We start from the raw sequence: 24,195 nt of genomic DNA on the forward strand, positions 1-24,195 counted from the left end.
AATGATTAAGAAATTGAAGATTAGTAACACATCTTAACTTTGGTGACAGAAAATTTTGTTCGCTAAAATAATTATGAGTAACTGCTATAATACATACCTTGAAAGTTGGCATAAAATTTTCCCGAACTGCATTTGTTGCCCCAAATGAAGTCATTTGAAAGCAATTGTTATATTGTTGAATATGTGTCAAAAAGTGTATAGAATCTGTTCCTATTCCTGAAACCAATGAGTACAATGGTTCTGGTGGTGGATCCAATTGTATCAATTTCACTTTACCATTTGCGCAACACAATCCATTGGCTTCGTTTTTGTATTTTAATGCCTTACAGTGTGAGCAAACCAAGTTCATAGAACCAATAACAACACATTGGTAGTTACTGTAGTCAATTGACACATCGTAACTGAAAGCAGCTGGATTCAAACTTGCGCGATTATTAGTTGAATGTCGCGCTCGCGCTTCACGCGTTTGTGATATCCGAATTCTTTCACGTTCATTTCCGTCGTCACGTTCTTGTGCAGTACGATTAGATCGGTAATTAGCTTGGTTTATAGCATTTCTGGTTCTTCTACCTAAATTGCTTCGTCTTATAGGAGGCATATCAAATATAAATTATTTTTTCACTAATCACGAACTAAACAAACACTAACTAACTAAACACTCTGCACAAAACACGATATACGAATTTGTTTCGTGTATCACTTGACAATTCATCTGTCATCTGTCAAAAGTCATCTGTAACAGACAACTTTTTTTTTTAAATTTGATATGACTTGAACTCAAATCCTTTTAAGCCGTACGAATTGTTTTATTTATTTAAAATTTGAATTAAATTTTAAACAAATAAAAAATTTTAAATAAATAAAACAATTCGTACGGATTAAAAGGATTTGAGTTCAAGTCATATCAAATTTAAAAAAAAAAAAGTTGTCTGTTACAGATGACTTTTGACAGATGACAGATGAATTGTCAACTGATACACGAAACAAATTCAAACAAAAAGGGCTATTTTTAGGGTTTTTCCCGCAATAATTCTAATTTTTCTCGCCGTAAAAACCATCCCTGAACTTCAACGAACATTTTAAAAAAAGATTTGGCCAATTTTATATATAAGATATTATATATATATATATATATATATATATATATATATATATATATATATATATATATATATATACTAGCTGACCCGACAGACTTCGTCCTGTCAAAAAGATTTGTAATGTGGCAGTTTTTGTGCCTACGTATTTTAAAAAATTCTCCTGAACAGAACCATCACCCTGGTGATAGGGCGTTGTGAATAAAAAATAATTAAATAAAACATATATAAGGATTGAAAAGTAAGTAATCGCTTTATTGTTAATCATGTGAATCATAATTATTATTATTATTATCATTATATTGCTTTGTGGTATACGATGTTTTTTGTTTGATTACCTGGCGCATAGATAAACAAATCTGATGGTTTTCCAACACGGGAACAGGCAACATACAATTGACCATGTGAGAAACATGGGTTTTCTAGATTAATACCACAAACACTTAATGATTGCCCCTGGGACTTGTTTATAGTCATAGCAAAAGCAAGCCGTCAACATGTCTATAGGAAATTTGCCATTACCAATGTCAATGAGTTGTTTAGAGAATATGTTTCCAGATTGGTCATTTTGCAACTCGACACGCATATTCTTGCTTAAATGAAGTACTTTAACATGTTTCCACAAATTGGAGGACTTTAGACATGCATTGAGTTCATCAGCTGGCGTTGATCGTGGAATCACTGGCAATGTTTGACGAAAATCTCCTGCTAATAAAATCATTGCACCACCAAATCGGTTATTATTGCTACGTAGATCTTTTAAGGTTCTGTCTAAAGCCTCCAAAGATTTTTTATGTGCCATCGTGCATTCATCCCAAACAATCAATTTACATTGCTGCAAAACCTTTGCCATTGCAGAGTTCTTCGAAACGTTGCAGGTTGGAGTTTCATTGCTTTGCATATTTAATGGCAATTTTAGTGCTGAATGGGCTGTTCGACCACCTTCAAGCAAAGTTGCTGCGATTCCCGACGAAGCGAGTGCAAGTGCAATTTTATTTTGTGAGCGAATTGTTGCTAATATTAATGAAATAAAAAAAGTTTTTCCTGTACCACCAGGTGCATCTAAGAAATAAATCCCTCCAGTTTCATCATTTGTTACTTTCATAAGAGTTTCAAATACATACTTCTGTTGTTCATTTAACAGTGGAAGATTTGTTTGAATTTATTCTTTCAAAGCGTTGAGATCATACAGTCTTTCTCGATGCAACTCTTGGTTAAAAGCGTCATGCATTGGACGATTGGGCGCGGTCAGGCCTAATTGAATTAATAGTTTGTTTGACATTATCAAGCACATGTCCTCAATTGAAATCAATGCTTCATTGTAAATTTCTTCACTGATTTGTATATTTGGATTTCCCATTCTATTCCGTATTTGATACAAAATATCATCACACATATAATATTTGTACTTCATCCACAAATCAATTGGGTTTGATGGGAAGCATGTAGATATGATTATAGAAAACAATGTTCGTATTTGATGAGTGTGTGATGATATTACAGCATCATTGAGAGTTTGATCCCAATGAGCGTCATTTTCAAGCAATTGCAAACGTTGACAGGCTTCTCTGTAGGATCCACACAATTCACCATCAACAGTTCGTAACTGTTGGAATGATGTTGGGCCACGTACATTGACTAATAGCAGTCGTAAATAAAAACATTCATCATTGCTTGAATGTACTGAATAAATCCGGCCAATCGCATCGGTGGAATATACATCTGTATATCCTGGAACTGGTTTTCCTTGTTTCCGTCGTATAAATCTCCTTGAGGATTGATTCCAGGTATAATATTTTGGCATTTCAGAATATAGCAATGTTTGTGCGAAATCATCGTTTTGGCATGTCTCAAAAAAACTGGTTAATGTAGTAGATGGTGGCTGAGCAGCTCTTTGTACTGCGTTCTGTGCTGTAAAATACACTCTTTGTCCATTTTCTAAATGCACAGCTAAGTGAACAACAGAAGGGTGTCTCTCATGAATAGGAAAAGAAAATATTCGCCAAACTGCTTCATTACTACTGACATAGCGGCCCATTTGGTATTGGGTAACTTCATCATTAGAATTCTCTGCACCAATTCCAATCACAGCCATATCACTCCCTTTGGTTACATATTTGCAAATGTATTTAATCGATTTCACTGAATGGCAAGATTCAACGTTGATGTGTGCTTTGAATGTCTTTGATAAAATGGGTGAATATGGAACAATCCAACGATTATCTATTTCAATATCTTGTTAATTTAATTTGACAATTGTTGATTTTCCATTGTCTGCTGTCGATCTGCGACGATACAATGGATAACCGTCATTACCAGTAATTGTTTCCGATATTAATGTCCGTGGATATCGTTTTGAACATTTACCATCCATCATACACGGTGAATTTTGATTAAGAGTTCCACAGGGACCATGTATCATGTTTTTGATAACTACCTCATGCAATCCAGGATCTACTTGTACATTAGGGATTTCAGCTGATATCACTGCATCAACTTCATTTGGCCTTATCTTTTCAACCAACCAAACCAAAATGTGTGCATGTGGCAATCCTCGTTTCTGCCACTCCACAGAATACATCCAGCAGCGTGTCTCACCAAACACATTATGTTTTACGATGAAATTCATTAAAGATTTCAACTTTTGTCTAAAGACTCTGGCTGTAATATCATGACGATCAATGGATGATTTCCCAGGTAATAACTCCTGCTTAATTTGTATCCATTGCGGATTGCATGTAAATGTGATGAACAAATCTGCTGTACCATAATGACGAACATACGACATGGCATCTTGAGCATATTCGTGCATATGCCGAGGGCTTCCGATGTATGTTGCTGGAAGAATAGTCATCCGACCGACATTCTGTGCATTTCCATCAGTATTAATCGCATCTCGAAGGTGAATATACTCTTCAGATCGGAGTTTGGTTTGATTCAACCTGATGAATGTTAATCTCTCCGTTTCAATTTTAACATACATGTCATCAACATATTTGTGATATAATCGCCGACATTTCAATATGTGATTATCTGCATTTTCCCGAATCATTAGGCGGTATGAATAATAGTTCATTGAACTGACTTTTTTGTTGGTTTCAGAACCTGTAAACAGATTTTGTTTTAATAACATTCAAATATAAAATTAAAATACATAATATAGTGACTGAGATATTATCGCCATAGCTAAACTAATATTTTAGTTACCTGTAATGGGATTTATCATTTTTATTGATAAATCGTAGCCATCTTCACCTTGCCAAAATATAATGGGATATTGCAGTGCATCATATGAGCGGTGTGTTTCCTTTATAGGTTGTAATTGAAAATTCCGACGATGTAAAAAATATCACGGGATTCCAAGTTTTCTCCAACTACAACGATAGCAACTTCATCAATAGTTGGTGCATTAAAACGTCTTGTATGTTGACCTGCAGGTGTTTTATCAGCTCTGATTACAATTTTGTGATTATCGGATGGCATCAGATCCAGGGCAGTTTTAAACAATATAATCAATTGATTGTGTTGATGAAATAAAGTTTGTAATTGTTCTACAATAGACCTTTTTACTAAATTGTTATGTGCACAACGCAGATCAATTTCTTGTGGTGAATTGCCCATAAAATAAATTTGCAGGAATTTGTTGTCGCTATCTGACACTGGTAACAGTGAACCTGCTCTGTGATATATTTGCCCTTGTATCTGTAAATAAAAAAAATATTATGGTGTGGTATAAATTAATGGATTGTCAATGATCAAACTTAAATAATATTTGATCTTAAAAAGTATATATTTAGTTTTAACTAATATCTATCAAATATAAAATATAATAAAAGTGTCACTGAAACTGAATCACCATATAATATGATGACTAAGTGATATATTTCGTAATGATTAAGAAATTGAAGATTAGTAACACATCTTAACTTTGGTGACAGAAAATTTTGTTCGCTAAAATAATTATGAGTAACTGCTATAATACATACCTTGAAAGTTGGCATAAAATTTTCCCGAACTGCATTTGTTGCCCCAAATGAAGTCATTTGAAAGCAATTGTTATATTGTTGAATATGTGTCAAAAAGTGTATAGAATCTGTTCCTATTCCTGAAACCAATGAGTACAATGGTTCTGGTGGTGGATCCAATTGTATCAATTTCACTTTACCATTTGCGCAACACAATCCATTGGCTTCGTTTTTGTATTTTAATGCCTTACAGTGTGAGCAAACCAAGTTCATAGAACCAATAACAACACATTGGTAGTTACTGTAGTCAATTGACACATCGTAACTGAAAGCAGCTGGATTCAAACTTGCGCGATTATTAGTTGAATGTCGCGCTCGCGCTTCACGCGTTTGTGATATCCGAATTCTTTCACGTTCATTTCCGTCGTCACGTTCTTGTGCAGTACGATTAGATCGGTAATTAGCTTGGTTTATAGCATTTCTGGTTCTTCTACCTAAATTGCTTCGTCTTATAGGAGGCATATCAAATATAAATTATTTTTTCACTAATCACGAACTAAACAAACACTAACTAACTAAACACTCTGCACAAAACACGATATACGAATTTGTTTCGTGTATCACTTGACAATTCATCTGTCATCTGTCAAAAGTCATCTGTAACAGACAACTTTTTTTTTTAATTTGATATGACTTGAACTCAAATCCTTTTAAGCCGTACGAATTGTTTTATTTATTTAAAATTTGAATTAAATTTTAAACAAATAAAAAATTTTAAATAAATAAAACAATTCGTACGGATTAAAAGGATTTGAGTTCAAGTCATATCAAATTTAAAAAAAAAAAGTTGTCTGTTACAGATGACTTTTGACAGATGACAGATGAATTGTCAACTGATACACGAAACAAATTCAAACAAAAAGGGCTATTTTTAGGGTTTTTCCAGCAATAATTCTAATTTTTCTCGCCGTAAAAACCATCCCTGAACTTCAACGAACATTTTAAAAAAAGATTTGGCCAAATTGGTCCAGGCGTTGTTGAGTTATGCGCTTAGGAACATATTTTGCGATTCATTTTTATATATAAGATTATATATATATATATATATATATATATATATATATATATTATATATATATAATGTTGTGTGGGAAATAGCTTTATAAAGAACCGCCAACAAAAGCATCGAAAAATCGAATAAAATTATTTAATATTTTCGTCAGTCCCTTTCAGCTGAATTGATCCGTAGATTAATGATGGCTTTTAAGTTAGTTGGGCGGAGAAAAGGCGTTTTTCCCTCCTTTTTTCGATCGAACAAGTCCTTGCTTGTAAACAAGTTCGAGGAAAAAATGTGGGGCGTGAAATCTGGACGTTCTTGATAATCTATTATTAAGTTCACTTGTCCCTTCCCATCCTTAAGTGCCAGAAAGAAATGCAAAATGTTTTTTGAGTGTGGCCTAAAGGGCTTAAGTGTGTCAAGAATCGAATATATAGATTTAATGAGTTTTTGTTATTTTTTTACAATTAATTGCTAGGACTATCGAAATAATGCAGTATATTTCTTCAAAGAGCTAAGAAATACTGTGTGGAAGAATTGGTCGCTCAAAACTGCCATGCAATTCAGTTTATATATCAATAAAGTTCATATAAAATAGTTCGTGTTATGCAAATATTTTTACACTGTAGCTTGTTATAAGTTTAAGATTTTATAGATTTTTCAATGATAATTATAATTATTTATATTCTTATATTAATAGTATTTTTGGTATATATAGTTTAACATCTTTACATTATAATATTATTTATTTCTTTATCAAAATCGTGGTCATCGTTGTCATCGCCGGCATTTGGGGAGAATGTTAACTTCTTAACTAATATGTTGCTATTAGCGTTTCAGGACTCCAGCAGGCAGCTTGTTTCCTATTTTTAAGATCGCTTTTTGTGATTTTGATCTATGCTTCCTTCAGAGTTGCTCGCAGTGCCTTGGGGCTAAAGTTTCAATTTCGCCACAGACGTTTGTGAGGTCTGCGTTCATATTTCATTGGACAGATAAGTTTCAAGAAAATCATTGTATCCAGGGTCTTTGGAATTATTCCCAAATGATGTGCTTCTTATGACTTCGATTCCCTTTTTCTTATTCTTCGATTCTTTTTTTCTTATTTGATTAAAAAAAACATATATTTGCCCCAACAGACTAGAATTTTATGTTTTTTTTTCAAGTGAAGTAAAAAACGATCAATATTTATAACATCCATACATGTATAGTATGTCAAGAAATATTTATTCAAGAAATAAAATGTTGTGATTTTGTTGAATCATAATGAAAAAAAAAATTCGGTGCGATTAAGATAACTGAATCTGTACCAGGTATAAGATTTGCTGGCATTACTAATTGATGAAATTATCAATCATCAGCAGATACGAAGAATTTCAAACAGAAACGAGCAAAGGCGTATCAGTGTTATTTTTCAGCATGGCAATCTTCGATCATATGTTATAAAATCGGGTAAAAACATGCTTGGAAACATGATAATGGCAAGTGGTAATGGCCCCACCAGCCTTATTCTCCACATTTCGCCTCTTCTGATTACTACTTATTCTGACATATGATTGGTGATCTGTGTAGCACTGCACTTCTTAAGAGGGTATCAAAAAATGGGTCGATTCATGGATAGCCTTAAAACATACATTGATCTTTGGATATGCAGTCCGTAAATTGTCTGAAAGCTGAGAAAAAATATAGGCTATCGCTGGACACTATTTTGAATACTACACATTGCACTATATTTTTCATAATAAACTAACACAACTAATTTTGTTACGTTAAAAATTAAATTTAGGTTATTTTGAAACACATTTCATGTTTCAAAAAAATATAAATCGTCACAAATAATACATTAAAAGCTTTGTCAATAATTAATAATATAGTATGGATATTATAAATACAACAAAGAGCAATGTTGGATGCAAAAATACTGCGGGGCAAAATTGATTGATATCTTGTATCGGTTTATGACCCTAGGATTGTATTACCTAATCCCAAGTTAGTCATACACAGCACTGAAACTCTATAAACCAAGTGTTGTTGTCAATAACTGTGACTTTATATATTACCAAGTTCGTCCCTTTACAATCTGGTATAAGGGTGTAGAATTTCCATAATGTGCCTGTAGGGATTCATTCTGTCCATAATTATTATTGCAGTTTCGCTTCTTTAGAAACATAAACATATATATTTCATTAATTTTATATTAGAACTGTTAATTAATACATATATGGTATGTATATATGTTATATACTAGTTTATATGGTTTAATATCTATGAAATTATTTTCCAGCAGTAAACCCCAGTTTAACGAGGAACAAAGACTAGAAAGACTATAAATATTGAAGAAAAAAATTAATGAAAATGTGAGAAAATACTAGAGCCAAGGAAAAAAAAATATCAGTCACTTAAGCAGACCATATTGCATGAAAATTTCATTCACGACTCCAAACCCATTCTTAAATGGATAATCCACTATACCCTTCAATAATATCGTCGTTGCTAGTACCCCGCCCGTGTTCAACATCTTTAATTATATTTTTTAGTTTGTACACTACTAAGTTTGCTACACTACTACTAAATTTGCCTCAATTATTCTGACTAATTCTGCTTTTTCGTTCCTTAATTATTTCAGCACACGCTTTAATTTTTCACCTTATATCACATTTAAAAATATATATTTCATTTGAAATTAATACAAACTAAATAAGTATGAGATGCGTGTATAAATTTGACAGCGGTCGGATCATTAGTTTTAGAATTATAGCATTTTGAGCGAAGCAGCTTTTGTTATTGTGAAAAAAAAAATGGATAAAAAGGAATTTCACGTGTTGATAAAATATTTCTCTTCGAAGGGAAAAAATACAGTTCAAGAAATTTGGTTGGTGCCGAGTTTCTGGACACCGCCACAGTTAAATCAATCATCAAGTATTGGTATGCTAAGCTTAGATATGGTGATTAGGAGAAATGAGCAGCAAAGACGGTGAACGCAGTGGACGCCCAAAAGAGTTTGTTACCGACGGACACATTAAAAGAATCTGCAAAATGAATTTGAATGACCGTAAATTGAGACTGAATGAAATAGCAGACACTCTAAAGATATCAACTAAACGTATACATCATATCATTTACGAATATTTGGGTATGAGAAAATTCTGTGCAAAGTGAGTGCCGGGCGAGATCACTTTTGAACAAAAACAACGACGAGTTGATGATTCGGAGCAGTGGTTGAAGATGATCAAGCGTAAGAAACCCGAGTTTTAGCGTCGGTATGTGACAACTGATGAAACATGGCTCCATCATTTCACGCCTAAATCCAATCAACAGACATCCGAGTGGATTACACACGATGAACTCGCTCCAAAGCGTGGGAAAACGTAACAGTCGGCTGGCAAGTTTATGGCGTCTGTATTTTGGGATGCGCATGGAAACATTTTCATTGACTATCTTGAAAAAGAAGAACCGTCAACAGCGACTATTACATAGTGTTATTGGACCGTCCGCCGGACGAAATCGCCGAAAAACGGCGCATTTGAAGAAAAATAAAGTGCTGCTTCACCAGGACAATGCATCGTGTCACAAGTCAGTGAAAACGATGGCAGAAATCCATCAATTGGGCTTCGAATTGCTTCCTCGTCCACCGTATTCTCCAGATCTCACCCCAGCCACTATTTCCTGTTCTTAGATCTCAAAAAATACTCACTAAAATGATGTCTAAAAGTTGGACTGTCGCTATAATCAATGTATCATCCTTGAAGGGAATTATGTTGAATAAAACAAAACTGATTTTGGCATGTGAAAAAATGTGTTTTACTATGATAGGCCGGGGACTTTTCAATTGATCTGTTATAGTGTCAAAACAAGTTAAATTGACAGGAAATTTAATTCTTTTCATCACAGTCGATATAAAAATAGAAAGTAAAACGCGTACGGCAATTTTCGATGATATTAACTCCATATTTTCGAGACTTAATGACGCGACGGATATCTAACGATCGGAATCTCGCATTCTGACAAGGTAAATTTATCAGGATTACTCAAGATTAGGAGACGAAAAAAAGATAAATTAAATTATTTAACTTTTTTCGTTTCGTCGAGCAGATTTGGCTTGTGGATACATAAATTCGTGATGGGTTTAAAGTTGGTCGGAGATTATATTGCTTTTTATTTATATATAACCGGAGGAGTGATGTATAGTAGCAAACGAGTTTTAACACCCATATGAAATCCGTATATACGAAAACCAATTTTCTTTTTACTGCTTGCTATTATTTTTAATATGTATATTTATAAATTATATTAAATTGGTAGAAAAAAGGTTTTTAAATGGAGTTTTTTTGCTATACATTTTTAGCATAAACAATAAAATGTATTTAAATAAGCAATTTTTTGTTAAATGTTTTCCATCGGTTTTCACGACTGTTATTCGATACACAATGATTATGATATACGACGAGAAATTAAAAGGTTATGTCCTGATATCAGATTATTAATCGAAATAATTTTGTCTTGCGGTTTTCTTCTTTTATATATTAATCGGTCTGCTGGCGAGAAATTCGTTTAAATCGAAAAATCATTTTTAGGCCTAAAGGTTTTGCTTAATATGTTATACAAATAAGTAAATTCCAGTAAATTCCAGGAGTATTGGTCAGATCGGTGACTCCAAATATATAAACAAATATTTTAGGCTCTGGTCAACGCTCTGCCAGTTCCAACTCTTTTACTAAAGATTATTCTTCGTTTCTATTGTACATATGTTAGTTGTCCACGAACGCGTAATTAATCAAATCAAAATCTGGCAACGTTTTACCGTAAAATGCCGGCAAGAAATATTGGATCGGAAGATCAAGCCCTACAGTTTAAAACTGAAAGTGGATGGGCTAAAACATTATTGAAGGAATTTAATTAATTTAAGCATGGTTATATACGTTTTTTGTTACTTTCACATATTGTTGGAACTAATAAGGACGTATATATATATAGTCTGGATAAAAAAACGGTTAAGAATAGTATGCTCACAAGAATCATATTTTATATGCTTGGTTGATAGAACAAATTAATGTGTCTGCTCTATCCGAAGGTATATGCAGCTGTGAGAGGAAATCATTATATATGCTCAGATTTCAACCCCCAGTATAGATTAACAAAAATCGGCTATCCTCTTTTTAACAAGATATTTATATCTTAGAAATCAGCTTTTGATTTAGATGGGTCTCTAATGGACAGAAAACAGCTAAGGAACGTCTGGTTCATTTTCAGGTTTAATTAGTAAATGCATTTCTAAAAAAAGCACTTAATAGCTCCATTGAAGTTTAATTCCTCATTTGTTGGTGAGTTGTTAGTTCCAACGTTGGATTTAAGACAAAGTATGAAAGAAATCAGAAGAAAATGCAATACATAGAAGGCAAATTAAAGATGAACTATCTGCATGGGTGGGATCGAAGATCGGAATACATAAGCCAAGAACGATACAATTTTATTTAAGCATTTAACTAGAGTTAAATAAAGTTATTTGTTTAATCAGCCTTGTGTATTTTTTGTTTTTTGAAATATAGATTTTAGGTGAGACATATTGAAAAATATAAGGACTACATGAATCTATAAAAGGAGTAATGAAAATATGCAGCAGTTAAAATTGAACTATTTCATTATTTCAATTAATGTTATATATCAAGTGTGTATCGATGTTTAATCTCATGATATTTTTAAATTATTCCCTTTAGTTTATTATGAGAGAAACACTAGTAGTCTTTAAACTTTCTGTTTTTATCTGATAATCAGCGTTAATAACAATGTGGCTGTAACAAAATCTAATAAATTTAATATTCTATAGGGTAAGGAATTATGGCTTTATCTAATAGGGTAAAATGCATTTTGTTTGTAATATTGATGTGATTAATAATTGAATTATTTATTGCCCTTTACATAAACATGTTATATCTAAATTGGTGTTATACAAAATAGATTATCCAGCAGTTAAATTAATTAATTTTTGAACTCCGTAAACTCAATATCCATGTTACACTGTAAAATTTAACAAAATGTTTTCTTGTATTGCTGTTTTTATTTAAATTAGCTTTTAGATAAGTTAGATAACCTGTTATAATTAGATAATATGAAAACTACAAATGGATAAAAACAAGACGCTAATGTTCATGATGTAATAGTTTAATTATGTTGTTTAAACATACAATCATTTGGCCAGATTTAGTTCCCTCTGAGTCTTTCTTCTATTCTTTCTCGCATCTCAATATATTATTTCGTGGAAAACATTTGATGTTAATATAATCCAGAATTTAGAAGATTAATAAATACCCATTTTTTCCGGAAATTTATTGAACAGTCTATTATCCCATACAATACTAAGTAAGTCCTTAAATAATCTTATATTTCGGAAAAGTTTAATACTTAACATTTATTTTTAATAATGGTGTTTTGATGTTAAAAATATTTTTAATAAGAGCAAAACTTCGCCAAGTTTTTAATTTCTTTAAAGGGTCCTTATGTTTTTCCTTAGATCTAAATGGGGTTGATTCTTTAATAAAATATTTAATGAATAGCGCCTTTGTGATATCCGGGAACAATTGATAAACACTTCTGTGATATATTTAGCGCGATATAAGAGTTTTCAAGAGTACTTCAACAAAATTCTTTGAGTGTTTTTAATTATTGTAATAATCTTTTCTATTTCTTAATGCAATTTTAATTATAAATGTTAAATATATTTTTCAAAAATAACTGTCCGATAAGATCTTTTCGGTTCTGTAAATAGCAAGTTCTTTTGTAAATATGTACTTAATTATTTATATTAAAATTTGAAATAAATTTGTTTTTGAGAATGTATGTAAGACTTTTATGTGTTTTATTTCAGAACCATCTGTCTGTCAACAGTAGAACTAACACTTTATCAGTTCTATTTTCATATTTTATATGTCATCAGAACATAACAATAATTTGCTTCCGATATATCAAATAATTCCTAGCTAGCCATTTAAAATTAACGTGCCAGTTTTTGACAATGGAAAATATAGAGTATCGTGTTTTTGCACGTTTTGAAATTTACACGGAAATTTAAAAGTCCTGGGTAAATCTGCTATTTGAAAGCACCGGTTTTGTAAGAAGACTGGCTCGTTAAAACCTTTGAAAACAATCGGCATGAAGAATATTCATCTACGTTTAGTTACAGTTTCTTTATTAGCAATATTTAGATTAATGTAGGATATGTTACTCCTCAACAATCTTCAGTTTTGGTGCATGCGCCCTATCCTGTTCTAATGTTCTAACAGCCGTATTTATTTTCGGGTCGATCGGTACTGTCGATCAAGTGAAAACAACAAAAAGTCTAAGATATTTAGATTTTGTGTTATATTAATAATCTTTTATATTTCTTAAAGCAATTTTAATTATAAATGTTAAATATATTTTTCAATAATAACTGTCTGATAAGGTTTTTTCGGTTTTGTAAATAGCAAGTTCTTTTTTAAATTTGTACTTAGTTATTTATATTAAATTATGAAATAAATTTGTTTTTCATGCATTCTATGTAGGACTTTCAATGTGTTTCATTTCAGAACCACCTGTCTGTCAACAGTAGACTATACGTTCAAAGGCACTGGAGAAATGTCATAAAGTAATTAATCTAAATCGAGGAATATAATTTCATGTTTCCTTTTATTTTTAAAAGCGAATTTGTTCGTATAGACGTGCAGTTATAATCAGTGATTTTCAAACACATTTTTGAAGCAAACTTTATACCATTAAGACAGTTGAAGAAATCGAAACAAATAGCACTTAGCTGAGATCAGATCCGGGTTGTATGTAAATAAGATTTTAGAGTCAATTTCTCTCATTTTGAATGTAAAAAATGTATTTTTGAACTAAAAATATACGTGATCTAAGTTTGCGGTTTTTATATAACAAAATATAAATATAAAATAGCATGATAATATATGTATTGCGTGTTGCATATACTCTAATCTAATCGACGAATCAAAATAATGATATAGAAATGCTTCGATTGTCTTTAATTATGGAAAATGTGAGTTAAAAGCTATGACAGTCTTTTTATCATATCAGTTTGTATTTGTTGAGCTGAGGTCCTTTTGAGAGAAATATTATATTTTATGCTTCCGTATGTAAAAATTAAATAAATACATCAGGTAGCATTTCAAAACAAAGAAAATAAAAATAAAATAATGGAGTGTTTCAACGTTCGAATTTTGGGAGTGTCTATTCAAAATCACTCTATGAAAATATTAAGTTGTTAGATGTATTCTAATATTCTGACAATATTTATATTAATGAAACTATTCTAAAGATATTCTATAAGTTTTCCACATATTTTTCGTAATATTTCGAATCAGTGTGTCGGTCCAACCATGTTGCATTGATCTGAACAAATGGCAATAGAAGACTCTATAGGCCGTTCAGTAAAACAAATCACGTCGTCATTTTAGATTTTTGTTTACCAAGTCTCTTTTCTTTCTTTCTCTCTCAACTAGGACTAAATGAAAAGGAAACATTTCTTCCAAGTTGAAAACGAATAGAACCTTTTTAAAAACTGCAGTTGGCTGTGCTAGACTTGGTGAGTACACAAATTGTATCCTTTACAACTTTTGCAACGTGTGGATATGAGGATGACTTAGAAATTGATGCTTGTTACTGACTGGGAGTCATAACTAAGATGATTTTTTAAAAATTATATTGAATGTAATTAATTTTCCTTTGCAAAAATCAATGCGTCCCAACACAACAGTTTCTATTCTTGTTTTTTAATATCTAAAACCTATTTTTTCGGAATATATATTATCTTTATATCAACTAATTAAAATGTGAAAATAATATTGTTTAACATTTCCAATACAAAAAAATATCATTTATATTTGCTTTTCTTTGATTTTTTATTATAGCTTGTCATATTTTAATCTATACATTTTGTGCGTGCTGTTTTCTCAGACATACAAATTCTCGTATATATAATAAGTACGTCAACAAGCTGGAAATAACGAAATAACAAAAAATGTCACAGGGGCTTCGCAAAATAAAAAATCTTCTGTGAAACAAAACATCAACTTTTTACCAGCCGTCTTATAAACTGCCTTTTCGGGCTTTATATTTCTTCGGAACCTTTATCAATAGCGCTCTCGTTTCATAAAAGGCTCCTCATTAAATATTTTATATATAAAATACCTTTTATTTGATTTTTCCTAAAAAAAAAATAAAATAATTTATGGATACTTTCGCATTTTTTCCATGGTTTTTTTGTGCTTCGCTTACAAATTAATATCGACTGAGAGAAAAATAGAAATTAGATATCTTGAATTAATATTTATTACATAAACCAGCTGTAATTGCAAAATTAAGTGTTTTTATGTCCTTGAAGCTATTTTATTACAACTGCCATCTGCTAGTTCAAGTTTATTTTAAAGTACGATCTATTTTAATTTTATTAAACAAATTCCGTTTTGTGTTCTTTAAATTATATTTTAAAATCTCCTTTTCATTAGCTAATATTTATTTGTATTGAACCTGTAGGAATGTTCGTCGGGTCGGTCAATCGGTCGAAATGTGTGGCTGCCGCTGCGATTATTTATCAGAATACTCACTACTATTTTTGGAAGGAATTTGCACGGGAACTAAAAACACTGGTTGAATAAAACTTTTTTATTTTAACATCGAATGATACATATGGTTGACGGGATAGTGGACAGGATATTAGGTTAGGTAGAGGAAGTACGGTAGCGCTGTGGAAGTGGTACTGTTACAAGGGGACGAAGAAAAGAAAAGAGAGCGAGACGTCGTTGTGATGGTCTTTTATACCCTGGAACCGCATGGTACCAATTCACCGGCGTTGCCAACCTTTGTACTTGTTGATGTATTCGTGGTGGCCTAAAGGGTCGTGGCGATCGCCACAAACCTAATACTTATCGTGAACTGCGTCCAGAGACCAACTTAAAGACTATCTCAGAGAACGTCCGGTCTTACACCGCCTGGTTGCTGGCGTGATTAGTATTCCTTCACGTGTTTTATGCTGTTACCTAGAGATATTTACTCTTTCTTAGAGCCCTGCTGCATTCGAATCTGTTACTATTCCTGTACTATGAGGATTTTTCTCTCGCTTTAACTACGGCTACCAAGCCGGGTAAAATGCGTTTAGTTATAAAATAGAAATCGAGTAGTATCATAAGGGTGATAAGAATATAACTATTTGGAGCAACAACAATTTACTTATTGTTAAATTTCCTGTGACTAATTTAAAATATTTAAGGTAAATTTGGGAAAAGGTTTTAATAATTTATCGATTAGATGTAAATTAAATGTAAAGCCTGTGTTCTGTATTGAAAAGAGATGTTAAAAAATTACGGAATCACCTCTTAATGTAACTTAGCGGCTTTTGTATCACATCAATATCACATTTTAAAATATAGGACCACCAAAAAGCGAACTGTTCATCTTCATCTGAAGAATTGCGACTGTTATGCCACTAAAACTACAGTACCACCGTTTAAGTAACCACTCCGTAATGTTCAAGTAGCAGTACTCGTATTCAATAAGATACTACTATATTTTTATAAAAAAAAAACGTCAATTGGGGGTATTTCTATATACAGAAAATATATTCAAAATCAATGATTTTTTATAGAATTTATTTAATATGAGTACTATTTTAATATTTTTATTTTTTATATTTTCAATTTATTTACTAAAACATCCTTTACTTTTATACGGTTGAATAATATTTTAAACAACTTTTTTAATTTTATTTTTTACTACCGAATTCTCTCTTTTTTGTAACCGAATTATCTGCTAGTGTTATAATATACATCTTTTAGACGTTCATTAGCCAATTTAAGGCATTAAATTTTAATGGACGCCTTATTAATATGCCTTGTGACTTCGGTTCTTAAAGTGTCTTCATTAAACGGTTTTCAAGAAAATATCAGTTGTGTTTGAGTTTCCGGCAAAAAGCAGAATAAAAATTATGAAAATTTGGCACTGAAAAGTTCTCTCGGCTTTTAGTTTCCGACTTTAACAATATTCGCTTCACATTTTTACGATCTTGCAGTAAACAATTAAAAGTTTTAATTGTAACTTTTTTTGTAGTTTAAAGTTATAAAAACAAGTAATTTAAGAAAGAATTGATTGAATGAAAGAATAAATAAATATTATATATTAGTGTATTATATAGAGTAAAAATCTAATACCAACATACCAGTTTGTGTTCGCTTATAATCAGCTAACAATTAATTAGGTGCTTATAATTAATGTCATCATTAGCTGTCATTGAATAAAGTAAAAATTCACATTTTACCCATGTGATAACTACAAATATGAAATATCAGGACTACTACATTTGTTGATGATATTACGCTTCCTGCTGCCGGGGACCATAGCGAACAACAGCGAGAACAACCCGAAAATTACTACAGGCCAGTGATAATGCAAATAATTGAACCCAAACCTGGAAAATCGAATTATAATATAATATAAATAAAAAATAATAATTAAATGTAAATATAATAAAAGTTTTCTGGAAAAAAATCTTAAGAAATGTAATAAGTACATCCGCATATTGGTTATATATACCGAAATCTTCAGATACCGACTATCGCTAAGAAAATCAATATGAAGTTCCTTTAGTTAAAAAAATAGCAGTGTCAATACATTAATATTATTAGACTAGAAACTAAGTTGGGAAAAATGGATTAATTAATATTGATTTATAGACTGTGTGGTTTTCTAGGTATTTCTAAATATACTTTTATATAAGTTTGCATTTTTACTTGAGCAATATTCATTATCACTCTTTTCACAATTCATAATTTCATGAATTATCCACTCCAGCTTTACGTACTAATCTTGCACAATTTATTTAATAACTTATACATTATTTATTCCTTATATCTTTTTTGGTTACTTAATCATATTCACTTATTTATAATTTCTTGCTTAAGGGCTATTTTGTTCTTGAAATTTGAAAACAATATATTGTATACCTCCAAAGCTTAACCCTCGCCTTAGATAGATTTATTTTCATCTAGATTTGTGTGATATCACTAAACAAGACGACTGAGAATATATAGGGTGATGCAAAAGTCGCTCTACAATTTTGATTGCCCGCCATCTTGGTAATGTGATGTTTAACTCAGTTTCGCTTTAGCGATTGTGTTTCGTAGATGTCCAAATTTTATTATAGAGGCGAGTTGAGTACAGTAATGCAATACTAAGGCTGTCCGGTAAAATTGAATATTTTTCGTCTAAATTGCCAAGGAGCGATGAAGTACTTCTCAGTGGCCATGTCAGTAAACAGAAAAATCGTTTTTGGGTGACACGGAATTCTCAATTAATTCATGAAACATTCTTGCATCCACTAAAAACAACTGTATGGGGTGGTGTTCATGCTGGAAACATCATTGGTCCCATTTTTTTAAAAATGGCCAAGGTGTTGCAGTTTCTGTTACTGTTAAACGATACCAAGACATTATTCGAAATTTTCTTGTGCCTGAAATGGAAGACCAAGGACTAGAGAACATGTGGTTTCAGTAATATGGGCCACACTACAGGCACCTAGTTCAACAATTCAATTATTAAATGATGTTTTTCCACGAAGACTAATTTTGTGGCAATTCAGAATGGCCAGCCAGATCTCCGGATTTAACATCATGAGACTTTTCTCATTGGATTTATTAAAATAATAGGTTAATATTAATAATCCCCCTCTTAAAGACAATATATGTCACGAAATAGAAGGAATTCAGCCTTAGATGTTGCAGAATGTCATGAGAAATGCCTTAAAATAACCGAAAGTTGCATAGTGAATCACGGTCACCATTTCGCCGATATAATTTTTCCATCATAACGAAAAGAAAATGTAAAGACTAAATAAATATTTTATGAAAACCAAACTTGCTTACCTTACCAGTTTGAACAAAATTATAGGCAGTCAAAATGGTAGCGGGACTTTTGCTCCACCTGTTATATCACGTTCTACTGAACCGATTTACTTGTAACTGATTGCCAGATAGCTCTATACACTCTTCTATTGGCCTAAAATAAATCAAAATCAACAAATGTCTGCTGTTAAGTTATCATTTTTAATACATTTATATATACATTTATATGTCGACACCTTTCTTAATTCTATATATAGTTTAAAAGTTTATGATAAATTTCATATGCTATTTTCTTAAACAGTTATTATACAAATATTTTTTATCTGTTGCAAAATTTACTCGTTGAAGACAAAGAAACTAATTCTATTTAAATTTTTATCTAAAGCTCAAAATAATTAATAAAAATTTTGTTTCGAAGTTACCGGATTTAACAATGTTCTGATACCTTTTAAAATTTTGTTGTAAATAATTTAAAGTTTTAATTGCATTAGTTCGGAACTCTTCACTAACAGTTTATTTTATGTCGATATATAATATTTCCATAGAATGAAATTTGAAACGGAATGAAAATTATTGTGCGAAAAAACTGCGGAATTATTCATAACAATTCCCTCCAAATGGTACTAATAATTCAGGATGGATTGATGTTTTAATTTTAAACCGAAATAATCCTGACCCAGTATACATAAAAACGTAACTGAAAGGCATCATAAGACCGACTTTACTAAATGGAGCTTAATTGATCCATTTATTCCCTCAGGTCTCTTGCCCAGTCAGGATATTGTAAAGCCGGAATTAAATGGCTTAGGTCTAATAAAATCCAGTAAGGCGAACACCTTCCATATCCGATTTCGGAATATATAAGGCCCGCTAGGATGACCTTTTCAAATTGACAGTCATCTTAATACCTTCACTACATTAAGTCACATCTTCTCGATGGTTACGTCTATTAAAATCCGACTCCTCGAGGATTATGATCCAACATAATAATTTTAACACACCACCGACCAATTGGTTGTTTGGCTTAATGTTTATGGATTATCTAGCAAACTTGTTTCATATAAAGCAAATTACATAATAACTAACTTGTACCACTGACAAGGGAAGAAAGTGATCGACCAAGTTGTTCACTCTGTCCAGCATTTTGAACTGTTTATCTACTAAAGATGCCAGATGAATAGATCATGTGTCAGAGAGAAAAAAAAGAGAAAACCTCATTCACTTATAGTTCATTCTTTGTTCGTATCAGTTCAATATTTTCAGTTAATTTGTTGAATGTAGGTTTTTGAAATCAAAGTTTGTCCCTTCTCCAAGTTTTCGTAAAACAGTTATGTCCCACAAACCAGGCAGTTAGTATTTATGTTTAGAATTGCGGTAAAAAGGTACTGTTTTATCACAATTTTCGACAAACCTTTTTTTGTGAACTGCAAGCTCTTGGTGTTTTCAATTTCATCCCTCAGAGCTTGGAATTCTTAATTTTGAAATTTTATATAATTTTTTCAGAATATTTATTTTGATAAGAACACGTTTCGCAAGACAATTTCGGTACCGACACTGCATATTAATTCATTATCTTTTATATATCATTAAATTAATTCTCTTGCTATAGATACACTTATTGTTTCTTCGAATTTGTACAGAATGAAGCGTCGAATATGATGTTTAACTGGTATACCCACAAATTTGCTTAACTTAGAAATTTCTGGTTCAGAGTTCTGAAAAAATCTGTAAAAATAAAGTAATTTGTCTGAGTTGAAATTTTCTATATATTAAATTTCTATATGAATTTATATATGTATTTATACAAAACCTTTTTTAAAATATAATATTAATATTAAACTTCACATAATTCTGGATTTCAGTTGACTACAGGTGAGAATCTGGACGTAAGGAAGTCGTAAAACCTACTCATTTAGTTATTGCTTCTATTATATTCAAATATATACGTGAAACATGTAAAATAGTGGAAATAGCTCCAGTGCTTCAATTTGTTTTCACTGAAAGAAAGTCGCAGAATTGTGTTAAGGTATGACAAAATGAACCAAAGAGTTTGCAGAATTGTAACAACCTTATATTTCGGAGGCTACAGATCTACTTATGTTGAAGGTCATAATGACTGAATATAAAGACAACGAATAAACAGTAACAAGATGAAATTGCAAACGTCATTAAACAAAACTAATCCAGTTAAATAATATTAAATATGCTCAAGTCAATTTTACATATTAAACACATTACATTTAGATATCAACACATTACTGTTAGAATAATTAATTTCTAAGCCCCATACAGTAAGATAGTTGGGAATAACTTTGGATAAGAAGCTACGCTGAAAAGCCCTTTTAAAAAGAAAAAAGAATAACTGGACTTTAAATTTAGAAAACTATTTGCTATTATAAACTATTTTACTATTTGCCAGAAATTCCACTCTGTTAACAAAAAATAAAGTAATTCTATAAAAAACAAATTTAAAGCCCATATGGGCATCTAAATAATATTTAAAACTTGATAAAGTTAACCTGCCCAGTAGAAAACCTGTTTTATCACATCAATGATTAGTGAAAAGAGCAGTGCTAAAACACAGCATAGTGCTAGTGGCAATGATTAAAACTTGAGATATTATATTTACTAGTATAAATATTGTGTTTTAATTTTGTTATTCTTATATTCTGCTAACTCTCATAAGTGAAAAGGTATTTCATTAAATAAAGTAAATTCATTTAAAGAAATTTTTAATGAAGTATTCTTTATATTTGCGTGTATCCTATCACATTTACATAACATAACTAATTAATTTTTGGATAAAACTGGGAATATTTTCGAATGTCTCGAAAACCAACTAGCAAACAAATGGCGTTGCCTTTTGTAATATTATATGTATATATATAAATAATATATGTATATACATGTATATATATATATATATATATATATATATATATATATATATAATTACTTGTAATATTACAAATTGTAACTATGATTCAGAATGTGAATCGACTTACTGGCCCAAGGACAGTGATAAAGTGTTAGACTTTTACATTTCGAAAAATCAATTGAGAGTAAATACATCATCATCAGCATCATCAGATTAAATACAAATCGAGGGTCCATGCCTAATCTTTGAGACTTATAATGCAGGAACAAATCAGTTTAAACGTAAGACTAAAAATTTAAAGAATAAAATATATGATTTTGAGCTGAAAACCCGAAACATAATTTAAAAAAATCGGTTTGCTGCAAAATAAGCTACCTCGACATCAAGAGAGAAACCTGAATATGAGATAAATTACCCCCTCGAAATTGGGGAATTGATAAAAGAAAGACAAAAAGCTAGAAGTGTATGGCACAGAACCAGATATATTGTAGAAAAAACCAATATTTAATAGAATTAATAATCAGACCAAATCAAACGATTAAGGAATATAAACAGAGTTGATTATTAATCCCGTAAGCAGACCAAGATTACTCGCTATGGAAAGCAACTCGGAGATTTAAAAGACCAATTACTAGAGTACCAGCTATTAAAAATTATCTAAATGAATGAGTTCGACGCAACGATGAAATAGTTGAATTATTCGCAGAACATTCAGGTAACGAATTCCAACCGAATAATATAGAATCTACAATAGTTGCTAATTCAGTTTAACAACCTTATGTAGCGGAAAATTTTATTTCTCCAATGGAAGTTGGTATTGAAATTGACAACAACCTCAATTCCTGACCTGGGTTATGGAAAGATCTGCCACGAAAAGTAATATTGGTTATTGAAAAGGTATTTGAAGGAATGAAATATTGCCCCACAATATTCCTGAACGTCTCACAAGCTTTTAACTGGCTATGGTATTTGATCTTAATATAAAAAATGATAAAAATGCTACCGCGGAACTACTGTCGATTGCTGCAATCATATCTTTTCGAAAGAAAATTGAGAGTCTCGCATGACTCTCGCCATTCTCGAGTTCCACAGGGTAGTGTCTTGGGAACACTCCTGTATCTGATCTATCATAACAATAAAAGAAACAGTACTTGGAACATTTGCTGATGAAACAGTTATAATGGTAAAAGATGTATCTCTGTCTAAGGTTGTAGAAAAGTACAAATAACGATCAACATGATCTATAAAAGGACTAGAGACTGAAATAACACTGCCTATGTTAATTTTGTGTTGCTACAATTACCTAGATACCTCGGAATATCTCTCGATTGTAGGTTAAATTGGAAATATCATATTAGAGAAAATTCAGAGTAGATTTGACTCAAAGCACTAGTAACAGTACTAGTAACTAGTAAGATGCTCTCAACTTTACCTAAAATAAGAGAGATTGGTTTATTAGTCAATCATAAAGCTAATTTGGACCTATAGGGGCAAATGCGGGGTTGCGCTAAAACATCAAACCAACTAGTAATCTAAGGTTCCCAAAACAAAATTCTACGATTAAATATTAATATTTATGGCTACGAAACCAATGAATAGCTGCACGATGACGTCGAAATCAAATGGATATACGGAGTGAGGCAAGATTTCTCATTAAACCATAAAATAAGGTTACTAAATCACAGCATTGTGGAAGCAATACAGCTACTGGACAACACACAGGAAATCAGAATATTTAAGCTAACCAAACCACACGAACTTATTTAGTGTCTTAACTTAAGTAATTTTGTTTAATTATAATTTGGAAAATACATACTGAGTACGGGACTCGCCTTGCTTGTCTAGTAATGCAAATACAACGGAATAATAGTAATTAATTTGTAAAATAATACTAATTGTAAGATGTAATTAATAAAAAAAATTTCGTACACCCAAAGCTAAAATTTGTTTTAATTTTTCAAAATTTAATTTAGAAACTAGCTATAGGAAATTACGAAGGTAATACGTTCATCGTTCGTTTCCAAGCATCAGAAATGTCCACATTTGCACGACCTTAATTAAAAATAAAAGTCCCCCGAGTATTGGAAAAGTTTTCAGTTCCGGGACGGTTGATGTTTTACGTCGCCTTAGGCCAGAGATTTATGCCTGGAAATGAACATCGAGAGTAAATTCAGATGAAGCTGAACCAAGTTGAATCGGTTCAAATTAGTTTTAATGTTGACGAACTATCTCTGATTAATTAGCCATAAATAATTGTCATATTGAGACAATAGGCGCTATTAATCATAAATCCAGAATAGCTTTAGATTCACTAGGT

General features: G+C 31.4%; 2 protein-coding genes across 4 annotated transcripts in view; one reads left to right on the plus strand and one right to left on the minus strand.

Moving 5' to 3' along the window:
- The window catches only part of LOC143195892 (lachesin), a 266,563-nt gene that overhangs the window by 127,385 nt on the left and 114,983 nt on the right, over positions 1-24,195 (plus strand). The gene's annotated exons all lie outside the window — the stretch shown is intronic.
- LOC143194715 (uncharacterized) lies at positions 1,332-6,148 on the minus strand. 2 transcript variants are annotated; one of them, XM_076401365.1, is made up of 4 exons: positions 5,263-6,148; positions 5,084-5,202; positions 4,305-4,799; positions 1,332-4,202 (listed from the first exon to the last, which is right to left on the minus strand). In XM_076401365.1, exons 1-3 carry the CDS (start codon positions 5,582-5,584, stop codon positions 4,407-4,409), a joined length of 834 nt encoding a protein of 277 aa, XP_076257480.1. In that variant the 5' UTR covers positions 5,585-6,148; the 3' UTR covers positions 1,332-4,202; positions 4,305-4,406. The 2 variants fall into 2 exon arrangements, with proteins under 2 accessions (XP_076257480.1, XP_076257479.1); XM_076401364.1 differs by having other exon boundaries at positions 5,263-5,720.

This window comes from Rhynchophorus ferrugineus, unplaced genomic scaffold (assembly GCF_030347505.1).
Source record: "Rhynchophorus ferrugineus isolate W39M unplaced genomic scaffold, kcgeb_rfMv2 rfM4, whole genome shotgun sequence".
Taxonomy (NCBI): domain Eukaryota; kingdom Metazoa; phylum Arthropoda; class Insecta; order Coleoptera; family Curculionidae; genus Rhynchophorus; species Rhynchophorus ferrugineus.